Consider the following 12,086-nt stretch of genomic DNA (forward strand, 5'->3'; position numbering starts at 1 on the left):
TCTGTAAATTGGGTAGTTTCTTGGGATACATTTTCACAGAGTTGGATCAATGCCATTACAGAAGTTTAATGTAATATATAAAAAAACAGGCAGTAGAACAGACCCTCAGCATGATCTTCTAATCAATCTTTTGAAAGCAATCTTTTGAAATTTCCAAAGTGTATTTCATCCCACCTTTTTTGCTTTTGGCTGAAAGGTTGCATCTAAACACTCCATTTTGGATTTCCACAAGGAACCACTGGCTTGTAACTGCTCCTTGTTGCATTAGAAATAAGTGTCTATTAAAATAAAAAAAAAAATAGGTTCTTGAATTGCTGACACAATTCTGTGGGACACAGCCCTACGCAGAAGATTCCATCTTTCACTGACAAAAATAGCATTGCAGCCTTAGCATTTCTGTTTTTATTGAAAATATGGGCAGCTGTACATAACCAAAAACAAGTTTGAGTATCTGGAATTTACACATGGTCAAAACTATCCCAATATACAGACATATAAATAACTTTCATGAAAATAAACTGGTTGCTGATAAAAAAATAAAGCTCCAGTGATGTGCACAACTGTTTTAACAAGCAGCTCAGGAAAATGTGGGAGCATATTTTGCTGTCCCTGTGCATCAAAGCACAACAAAGACTAAAATCTAACCGTCTTTGGTGTCTGAAGTAAGACTTTACTGGCAATCGAGGGCTCTTAGCCGTCGCTCTCAGAAACTCTGCACTGATAGTTTGCAGAGTTAATATTAATGACTATAGCAGCCAACAGTAGGTAACATATCTTTTTTTTTGATACAGGAGACTATATATGTATTTATATGTTCACACAAAAATGTAGCGTGCAAACAAATGCAGTCAAAATGTGCATCTTACCGTTTTAAAGGTGGCATGCCCATACCATCCCTTTAATGTTACACTGGTGCTAAAATTATTGCACCTTGTCCCCTGTACAAGAAACCCCATGCACGGAGTTTTTGAGGGAGAAACATGCAGAGCAAACATAGAAAGCATCGTCTAACTCCCAGGTTTATGTTGGATATACACAGTGCACGCTATTTAGCTTGTACTTAAGCTCTGGAACTTCTCCCGTAAACTCCTCACGAGGTTGCTTTCCGAGGACTTCCCAGAACTCAGTGACTTTGCGCCGTTGCGTACTTCCTGGAGGAGCCCATCCTCACCTTGGATTCTGTGGCACGGTGAACGAGTCCGCGAAGGTTCTTGAAGGTTCTGAACTTCGTGCAGAGGGACAGAGCCCAGCATGTGGTCTAAGGAGCTCCACCTGCACAGCAGGGAGCCCTTCTTTTGCTGAGGCCAGTCCTCTACCTGGAGACATTTCTTACAGCAGTCTGTCGGAGCTGCGTGGAGGTCTGACGAGCTTCTGTACTTTACCCCATCTGGTCCTGTGCAGACGCAGTGTGTTCTTAGAGAGTGCGAGGTGTCCGTGTATTTTGAACGCAGCTCCTGGACGTGAGGCCAGTGGAAGGACTCAGACTGAGGGCTGTGTGGGGCCGTGCCCTGGGAGCTTGCGGGAGAAGATAGTGTCTGATCCGAATTTGGAGAACAAACTTCGGGAATGACTTCCTGTTCACAAACATTCATGGGCAACCTTAAGTTAGGCTTACCTGCGTGAAAACAGAGACAAAAACACAAGAAGTTTACATCAGTTTTCTGTTTAAGAAACAACTAGAGGCAGATTAATGCAGAACTGTGAAAAAATTATTCATAATCAATCATTCTTGAATTTTATTTACATTTTGTCACAAAAGCCACTCTTTCCCATTTCACCTGAATGCTTCAGTTTGTTGGAGCATATCGGTAATTAAACATCATGAGGCACCCATAAGAAGTCTCATTTCCAGTTTGTGACATATATAGGAGACACAGCAAACAAATGTTCAGATCAGACCAAAATTGCTCTTTTTGGCCTACACGATAAATGTGTGGAGGAAAAAACTAACATCCTGAAGAGAAAATCCCTACGCCAAAACATGGCAGACGTAGTTTCATGCTGTGGGAATGATAGAAAAATGGATGTAGCAAAAGTACAAGTCAAATGTTCACCTTTCCCAAGAAAAACGATGGTAAACATTCATTTAGAGCTACAATAGAGTGGCTGAGATCGCAGCAGATTCATGTGAAGGAATGGTTCAGTCAAAGTCCAGACTCAAATTCTATTGGCCTTTAAATAGGCCTTTAAAATTAATGTCAACGGCTTATCTTGACCCAGACTGATCTGAAGTTATTTTGCAAAGAAAAATGAACAAATATTTCAGTCTGCAACAATGTGAGAACTGGTTCTGCAAAATTTAAATGCACAACGCACTTTTCAGGTGTTTGCAAAAAAAATAAACCTGCGATAAATATGTGATGACATTTGAAGCTTGTGGTTGTGATGTGAAAGAATGTGAGGAAGTTCAAGATGCACTCAAAGTGTTGATCGATGATGTTCTGTTTACCAGTTTTTCTCAGCTTCTCCTGGTGGACAGCAGCTGCACTCCGGAGACCCTCCTGGTGTGCAGCCTGTCTGCTCCTCTGCCACACTACTGGCCGGTTGTTTTTAATGCGCTGGCTGTACTGACGAGCCAGCTGGAACACCTTGTTTCTCATCTTCCCCATGTCGTGCAGGATCTGGTCTTCGTCTATGGTGGTTTGGAAGCTAATGCTCTTGGGTAAATGGCTGGGGTGGCAGTGGTCGTCCTCTTGAAATGCCGGGGACGGACACGGTTCTGAGAGCTGAGCAGAACCCTGCTCCGCTGTGGAGGAACTGGCCGTAGGCTTAGACACGGAGCAAGAATCTGCAGCAGAGCACATTTCAGGCTCTTCTTCCATCACTGGTGGTTGATTACTGTTTTTGACCTCCATTGTATCCAAGCTGATCTCGACTCTTTGGCTGTCAATTTTATCATCTGCCTCCTGCTTCACTTCCTGAATCTCCTCCTCAGTTTCCATAACTTCCCAAACCTTCAGCATTTCAGACGAAGGCCTGAACTCTTCCTCTGCAGTAAATGCTTCCGTGACGCTATTAGACCGAACCTTGACCTCAGCTGAGCTTTGAGGTTCACTCGTCTTACCCTTTTCTAACCCAGGAAGGTCGAACACGGACCAAGAAGTGGGTCTGTTTCTACAGAGCCCTTTCCTGTAGGCTGGACCAGCCTTCTCCTTTGGAACGTCATTCAGCTGTCGGCTCAGCTGTCTCACCAGGCCGGCGGGGATGAAGGACAGACTCTCCCTGCGCTTGAGGCTGAAGTTAGCGTCTTGGTGCTCAGCATGCTCATAGTATTGCCTGATTTTATGGATGAGAATTTGATCCTTCTTGGAGAGAGTGGATCTGCGTTCTCCTTCACTCAGTCCAGGCTCAGGACCCGACAGGTCGTGCTTTGAGGAGGTCTGTGGTTCTGGTGAAGAGCTGTCCGACATTTTCTCCATCCGTTTCTCCACGTCCATACAGGCCGAGAGGCTTTGAAAGGGGTCTTTATCTAAACTCAGGTCCTCAGAAACCAGACTGCTCCGTCGTGACAAACTGCTGATGAATTGCTCAGCGGTCAGTTGGTCCAACACGGAGGAAGGCAAACTGCTCTTATTATCTGAAAGCACCTCCTCTTCCTCCTCAGAGAGGTCACCGTTCGTTAGTACACTCATCTCCTCCACCTGTAGACCAGAAGAGTCGCTCTCTCCCTCTTCTTCTCCTGCTGTTTCCCTGGAAGTATCCAAGGATTCCGGGGTCTCAGTTTGTTGCTCGGAGGAGAACATGGTAGACTTGTGGCAGTGGGAGTTCTCCACCTCCAGCTGGTTGATTGGTTCTGCTTGTGGGACACGGTCTAGGCGACACAACTCCTGTGCATAAAAAGATAACGGAATTATCTAACGGAAATATGCACATTTTAATGACAAGCACTCTTCATTCCTCATTAGCTTAATAGTTCATTTTAAAATCTGTTAAATTCATAGCGTCCACATCTTTGCAGCATTTATTTTATATTAATGCTGTTTTTTAGGCTTCCTGTTTTTTTTTGTTTTTTTTTTTAATCCAGTGACCTTTTTGTCATAATATAGTCACAGACTTCAATGCAGGGATTTCATGTGACAGACCAACACAAAGAAGAACATGACTGATGCTTTTTCTAACAAATAAAAATATATGAACATTGTGTCATGCATTTGCTTTCAGCCCCTTTTACTGATACCTCTAAATAAAATTAAGCACAATCAAATGCCTCCTGAAGGTCCAGTAGAAGGCATTCTAAAAAATACTTGCACCTGCAACTGCAGTAAAAGGGAATTTTGTGAAGCATTGCCTCAGCATGGCTGACCATATATCCACACTTCTTATAAAAAAATATTTGAAGCATTTTGTTATGTTCATTCTACTTCATTTATTCACTACTTTATTTTGGTCTATAACATAAAATCTCACTAAGATACATTTGCGGTTGTAAAGAAACAAAACATTAACATATCCAAGGTGTATGAATACTTTTACAAGGCACTGATTGTCTGTGGGTAAGATTTCCAAACTTGCATTAGCAATGCAGTCTGCTTCTTTTGGCTCTTCCTGGACAGTTTAAATTATCCTTGACTAGTTAGGCTGAGCCTCATCCGGTCTTCAGCCTGCTGATGTTACCCTAGACTGCTGCTATTCTAACACTGTGTCCAGGTGTTGCCTGCTCATCTGGAGTGCCTGCAAATTGCAAACATAAATTAAAAAAAAGAAAGCGCAGCTCGGAGCTGTTTGCCATAGATAAGGTTCACTCAGCTCAGATGCAGAAGCTGCAGAAGTGGGGGTGGGGGAGCGCTTCCCATGTGGTGCTTTAAATTCCAGCACAATAAAACTACAGCATGTAGAGATGATTCAACTGTGCTCATGGCAAAGGGCATCTATTCGGTAGGAATTACATTTTTAAATCTAATGTAACATTGAATTAACCAGCATGTATGCAAAGAAATAACAATGAAAATAAAGAAAGAGTGTGAAAATGGGCCCCAGCAACAACTTGGGGGTGGGAGGAAGAGAGTTGAGGGGGGATTCTTTAATAGTGAATATGTATCACATGTGGCCTCAGATGCGTGTGTGGAAATTAGGTTAAAAGGATGCAGGCATAAATGTGATATTGGGCTTTTGTGAGCACCTGAGCGCTGAGAGTTTGTTTCACAGACACATTGTCGGTGTTTTCCTCCCCTGTGCAGGTTTCAGCCTCCTCTATCAATGCAGCTTTTAGTTCAGCAGCGTCCTCATTCTGGTCATCCTGAAAGGGAATAAAGCACAGCATTATGCCAAAAGTCTTTTTGGTCAACGTCAGCAAGTTTGCAAGCTTTATAACTCCATCTAAGATCTCAAGGAGTGAATGCCAAACAATTTCCTACAAGTTCAGCCGTAATTGGTCCAAAAGCTCAAAGAGGAAAATTAAAGTTAGGCTTGATCATCTTGGGTTGAATCAATGTATACAAGCAAAAATGCTCCAATAAGTTAGAAATTATTTTCTTGATACAATTAATTTGTATCAAGTTGCAATTTTATGATCTGAAAAATATTTTGGTGGCCAGTTTGGGTAATGATTCTGCTCTATGTTTGGCTTCTGACAAATTTTTAAATCCAGAAAGATTTTTAAAAAATTAGTCAGAAGCCATGTTGAGATTTAACTTTACATACTGTCTATTAACTGTTTCAAACATTGAATGTGAATCTTTTATTTAATGTAATTATTTCTTGTTTGAAAAAGTAAATGGAAAACAAACAGTCTCATTGATGGAAAATACAACCTAAATCCTGAGAAATCTCTCTTGGTTGTTAGAGCTTGCTGGATTTAAAATGTATAGATCTCATTTTGCAGATTGCTTTTGATAGAATATGAAAATGATTTCTAAATATTAACAGTACATAAACGATATTATAAAATTGCAAAATCTAAAACAAAAGGAAAGTCTCATTTAGACAATGTTTATTCCTTCCCATTTAGAATCAATACAACTAGCAAATAATCTAAATAAAAAAATCTGAGGGAAAATATTCATCGATATGATTATCAAAGAGAAAGCTCCCCTACTATTCTAATTATGTTTAATCAGATGGCTACATTAACCTTTGAAGTCAAACAACATTTAGCAGAGCACATTAGGATATTCACTGTCATGCAAATGCAAACATGGTCTTAACAACATAAGTCATGCACCCATAAATAGTTATTAAACACAGCAGCAACAACTCGGATGAGATACACATGCAGTACAAATATGAAAAGGAAATTAGATGCAAACTGGGATGATTTCAACTCCGAAAGAACAAAAGCAAAAACATGCATGATGTTTTTTCTGAACACCCCTCATCTACACTGAAGCATTCAGAACGGACAATGTGAGTATTGAGTCAATTTGGATAATAGGGGAAGAAAAAAAAAGAGAGTGATGGAGAACGAGAGCCAGTGTGGGAGACAAGAGTGGTGTGTTAGTTTTGGTGAGCTGTTGGGACGGAACGGAAAGCGGGAAACCCGTGGGTGGCAGAAACCCTCACCGTTGTGAAGTGAGTAGAAAGCAAAGCCCTGGCTCTATAGTGCCAGCAGGAGATGGCTGCCAGCACCGAGCTGGCAAAGTCGGCTACCTGGTCGTCTCCCATCAGCACATCGTCCTTGCAACTCTCCCCTTCCTCCTCCTCCTGCTCTTCCTCCTCTATTGCCTTCTCCTGCTCCAGCCCCACCTCTCTTTCTCTGGGTGAAGAGTCACTGTCAGCTGCATTTAGCTGCTCCAGAGAGTTGCTCAGATCCTCCACACACGGCCTCTCACCCCGGGGCTCGCCTAGACAGGAGGTCAGTGTGCTGACACTAGCAGCTGGCTGCAGGGAGCTCCTATCCCCCAGCAGTGCGCCTTCACTGTCTGCATGCTGTAGCGTGAAGTCATAGACATGTGGTTTGTTATTGCAAGGCTTGTGATAGAGCCATCTTATGACTGCAAGGCTGTAAATAGCAAGATGTGCTGTCTATCAGCAGCGGGCGTGATGCTGTGTGATTTCTGCAGGCTAAGAAAAGAAAGTGTGCTCTGGAAGGATTGGATTTTTCATTTGCAGTTAAGAACATTTTTCAACAACAAAACTATCTCTGCTAAAATTCCATATTTGTGATGTAAAATAATAAAAATACAATCTGATTATTATAAGTAACTTACATGTTTAACATGACAAACTCAACTGACAACACACAAAACTGAAGAAAATGTTATTTTAAAAAGCAGCAATAAACTTGTTTGCTTAAATATGCACCGCTTTGTTTCATGCACCATTTTGATGCAGTTCAAAATTGTTATCCGATAAACATCAATTACAGGGAATCTGATTAACCTAAAATGAAATTCTGTTGCCCTGGCAGGATTTTTCCATACATTTGCATCCTTTAGAGATGGAAACAAAGCCTGTGGATAGATTGCAGATGGATTAAATCTCATCTCCCATCAGGATTAGGTAAAAGAAAAACCCACAGTATCTTTACATTATGGATGATCTCAATAAATTGTTGAAAAGAAAAGATGGAAACCGGCCAGGGAGGCAAACAAGAAGCAGGAAGCGGCGCTGAAAGAGCTGCAGGACTGTACGGCTGTACAGATAACAAACAAGGGTTCCCCAGGGCTTGGTGCTGTTTCACTGCAAGTTAAACGTTCTCCTGCAAGGTTTCAAAGGATTTTAGTGAGATCTGGAAGTTTTCTACCAGGTAGAAGACAATTAAAATTTGTGTTAAATTTATAGTATTTATTGTTGGGATCTCCAGTCTTACTGAGCCGTTTCAGTTTCATCTTTTCCATCCAAATTAGAGAAACAAATTGTTGATCACCATCTTCACTCTGCACTGGTGTACATTGATTGCTGTGGATGTTTTTGCATCCTTCTCCAGACTGATACTTTTTAAATAAGATGCTTTGGAGCCGACTTGCCTTAAGAGTGTGAATATAACAAATGTCACTTTTGGACAGATCTTTTTTTTTTTTGTCAATTTATCTGACTTGCTATAGGTAGAAGACTGATGACGACTGAAGGGTAAACCTGAATTAAAAATGCTTCAACTTGGTGCTACTTTGCGGTTGTGCATACTTCTGCAGCAAGTTTAGTGCGTCCTTTTAATATTTTTTAAGAATTTTCTCCCTCTTAACAGGTGTTTCGTGTGAAATTGAAAGTAGAACAAGTTTTGTAACAAAACTTTTTCTAGGTTTCATTTGTTTATTTTTCAAAAAACCTTGTACTTTAACAGGGCATGTTCACTTTTTATATCAACTGTAGGAGTTAAGGTTGAGTAACCTCAGCAAAGTACATTGCTACTTATTGAAATAGTTTTCCAAGACTTACAAAAAAAAATCCAGTTGTTTGGATTACCTTAACTTACCTTCAAAACAGCTGCAGAGTGAACAAAGATTGAGGCGAAGGCACCGAGAGAGAAAAACAAACAAGGATGTCAATAACAGGTCAGATATCATGTTCAGTAACATCCTGAATTTCAAATGCATTTAGGGGTAAGGAGACAATCTCTGCTTCCACATCCAGGCAGCTGTTAGTCTGCCTCAGACTCAAGGGAGATCCTGTGATTAGGTAAATGCCAATAAGTAGCATCTTGCTCTCCGAGGCTTTAACTGGACATGATGCAATTTGTCAGGAAGTGATGAACCACTCCCTTACTCAGATGAGAAGGTTTGACATGAAAGTGGCTTGTTCATTACATCGTCTGGAGAAATTGAGCGAGAGAGAGAGAGAGACCGGGTAACAGGAATACAGATGTTCTCTGCTCTAATGACCAATCAATGAAACAGGAAGACACAGATCTGACGGGCGGGGCCCAGATAGAGTACCGAACAGAGCTTTCGAGTGACAAAAGGCCTCGACCGAAGCAGCATATAATTAACTTCATTATGGGTGAGGTGGAGTGGGAGTGAGTGTGCATGCCCATTGAACTGTTGTCCAGGTGTCTTTGAAGGAGAACAAAGCAGAAGTTCAATGGAGACGTGAACAGCAGCTCTTATCCAACAAAATGACCTTGGTGGCAGAGAGCTCATGTATAACTGGACTGCAGCCGCAACGCAGTTCAAACTAAAGCAGTGTTTGTGAATCTGGCTGCCAAAATCCTAGTGAACGGAAATGAAAGAAAAACACAAAAATGTACCCACCGTTGGTGCTCTTTATGATTTCTTTAACTGGTTCTGAAAGAATAAATAAATTTGCAAATTCAAAAAAAAAAAAGTTTCCATATTATCATTGCACAGCTATTTTTTCTGTGTGATGTACTGGATAGACAGCGGACATAAATATACCAGATCTTCTCCTCCCATTCCATACTCCGAGATGGAAGCTGTCACTCTGGAAGCACTCTGCTTTCATCCTCCTCTCCGGACTACGCTGACACTTCCCAGAATCTGAGAAACGGAAGGAGACGTCATTACACTCATAGCTGCAATTACAAAAAGCAATTTTCTCCACATGGATGAGCTGGTTATAAGCCAAGACATCTTGGAAAATTAATAAGCGTTCCATATTCTTCACAGAACATGAGCAGCCACTCTCTTTTTTATTAGCTGCATCTGTGGTTGCTGTGGCGACGGTTAAACGATCCCTGACTTAAGGAGAGATGCTCCATTAGTAACACTTACAGTTGCAGTTGTCCACACTGGCGTCTTTTGCCTTGAAAGACAGAAGGGACAAGTTAAAGACTCTTCTGACGTTGCTGGGAAGAAATGTTGTGTGGAAGGACGACGCTTACCTTCTGTGGCAAGATGGTGTTGTGGTTCTCAAGAATGAGCCTCTTAATGTGATGAGCCCACAGGCGTTTCTCTTCCACAGACTTTGCCTAAAGACACGGATAATTATCTTTCACACAACCGAGACCCATTCAACAAACCTGCTGTTAATACAATCACTCATTACAGCACAAAATGTTATTCTCTTTTATAATGCGTTTACAAGGTTGGTGCTTAGTGATTTGATTTGACTGATGAAATAATATTTAAGCACATAACTGTTATATTAAAGTTCTATTTATGTGGTCCCACAGCATGACAGATCTTCTACCATACATCACAGTGGTCATAAAGTGCTTTTCAGCATATTGTCAGTTTCCAGAACCTCCATTGTTACAGCAGAGGGTTGCCAGAGTTTAGCAAACTCCACATTTACGTCCCTTTTTGTTGAGCCTGTATTTTGCAGTCAATTTTAAATGACGGAGATAAAAAAAAATAACATTTCTCAAGGTGTTTTTCTTTCTACTTCAGAAATACAAAAGTGAAATAATACAGTACTAGAACTCACTTCATATTCTGCAGTGTACTAAAGGGCAATTTTTCTGTCAAGCATGTGGACAAATTTTGATCTTTTATTGCTACGATGATCTCAGGTATGACAAATGCTAGATTAAATACATACCTTCTGTCATAATTTGTGATGAGTGAAACCTTCATTTTACAAAATCCCCCACAACTGAAAAAAACCCCAGGAATTTAAATAATTTGTTCAGCATCTAAACTAAATTTAGTTCAACAGCCTTTGGTTCAACCAATAATACATTTATTTACAGATATTCTGATACTTATCATTGAGAAAAATCAAAAAACAAAGCCTGAAAACTCAAGGTTTTCGTTTACACATTTCACACATTTCATATTCATCCAGTCATTAACATTTTTATAATACAATTTCATACTTCTCAAGACAGCGTATGAACACCACATACACAGATAGCATCAAATGGTTGTCATGGAGACTATGCTTCCTTAAATTTTATTGCAACTGCTACAAAAGATTAATTAACATTAAGGTCGTTTTTGGTAGAAGAACCTTTGTACCATCTGAAATGTTGCCTTGGGTACATTTGTAAATCATTCAACCAAATACAAATTTAATTTAATTGCAAACAGAAAATGTAAAAAGCGCTTTAGTTGGTTGCTTCAGTGACTGCAACACGTCATCCATCTCTACATATCTGTGCAGCTGGCAGTCCTTTTTAACTTGATCTGAAAAAGCTCCAAAGTGTTTTTGTTCTTTTTGTTTTTTGAGAAATCAAGAATGTGAAAGACTTCAAGTGTCCCTTAAATATCCAACACTGTCAGCATTGCTTGGGCTCTCAGTTTTCAAACTCTGTATTAGGCCTCATTATTCTGTTGCAAATTGAGTTGTCTGAGGAAGGCAAATTATACATTGGAACATGTTTATAGATGATGCTGCCACTGTGAAGTGGAAAAACAGCTTTTTTTAACCCCAACGTACTGGGGACACAGCAGTAGTTATTTTTCATGAACTTCATAGTTATGCACAAATTTTGTGTTTATTTATTTCAGAAAGTTCCATTCAAAGTAATAACTACATATTGTAGATTTATCCTGACAAAATGTGAACAGTTTCAGGGGGTGTGAATACTTTTTCAAGGCTACAATTCCAGATGAGCAGAATGTATTAGTCTATAAATGTCACGAATCATTAGAAATGATAAATATTGCATACTAGCATAAAAAAAAAAAACAATCTTCCACATTTCACAGTTTATAAAGAAATGGACTAAATGTTTGCTGCAGTTACCTGAACTGTATGGGGTTGCTTAGGACGCTTGAAATGGATCACACTGAAGAGGAGGGGATCCTTGGCGCTGTCGAGCAGCATCAGGGTGGAACACTGTGACAAGACATTATATTTATTTGTTATGCATCAATTCTATTCACGCATTTTCTCACTTATCACGTAAAAATTAATCAGAAGTCGTACCGAGATGTGGATCTTGTAGACGTAGTGTTCCCCTCTTTTCTTGGTAATGAGGAGCATCTTTTCGAACAAGAAGAGCGTCCGGGTGTTCTTCGCCCTCAGAACAGGAAAGGTGCCCTCTAGCACCAGCTCCCCGCAGGTGGTCAGGTCGGCACCCTTCCAGTTGATCAGCAGGGATTGTATCTCCTAATGTGAGAAAACAAGACTTTACATGAAGAAAATCTTAGCCAAGCATAAAAGACATTAAATGCAATTTTCATGTTTGCCGCACATGACGCTAAAGCACCACTTGTGAAAAAAAAAACAACCAAACTATTTAAAATAATAATAAAAAAACAACTAAATCTCAGATTTTCCCTTTTGTTGCATTTGAGCTTTACTGG

The 12,086-nt window shown here is 40.3% G+C and overlaps 1 protein-coding gene across 5 annotated transcripts in view; it reads right to left on the minus strand.

Annotated features, from left to right (window-relative positions):
• Window positions 1-384: 384 nt before the first annotated feature.
• The window catches only part of LOC103458553 (pleckstrin homology domain-containing family G member 3-like), a 38,173-nt gene continuing 26,471 nt past the window's right edge, over window positions 385-12,086 (minus strand). For 3 of the 5 annotated variants that reach the window (XM_008399458.2, XM_017302561.1, XM_008399455.2), the window contains exons 9-19: window positions 11,707-11,889; window positions 11,524-11,616; window positions 9,716-9,802; window positions 9,606-9,636; window positions 9,270-9,371; window positions 9,126-9,158; window positions 8,351-8,361; window positions 6,499-6,864; window positions 5,120-5,236; window positions 2,450-3,827; window positions 385-1,615 (exon numbers count right to left, since the gene is read on the minus strand). In XM_008399458.2, coding sequence (XP_008397680.1) covers window positions 1,050-1,615; window positions 2,450-3,827; window positions 5,120-5,236; window positions 6,499-6,864; window positions 8,351-8,361; window positions 9,126-9,158; window positions 9,270-9,371; window positions 9,606-9,636; window positions 9,716-9,802; window positions 11,524-11,616; window positions 11,707-11,889 — 2,967 coding nt within the window. In that variant the 3' untranslated portion in view covers window positions 385-1,049. The remainder of the gene's footprint in view (window positions 1,616-2,449; window positions 3,828-5,119; window positions 5,237-6,498; window positions 6,865-8,350; window positions 8,362-9,125; window positions 9,159-9,269; window positions 9,372-9,605; window positions 9,637-9,715; window positions 9,803-11,523; window positions 11,617-11,706; window positions 11,890-12,086) is intronic. The other 2 variants (XM_008399456.2, XM_008399459.2) reach the window with 2 other exon arrangements.

Source organism: Poecilia reticulata, linkage group LG22, assembly GCF_000633615.1.
Source record: "Poecilia reticulata strain Guanapo linkage group LG22, Guppy_female_1.0+MT, whole genome shotgun sequence".
Lineage (NCBI taxonomy): Eukaryota > Metazoa > Chordata > Actinopteri > Cyprinodontiformes > Poeciliidae > Poecilia > Poecilia reticulata.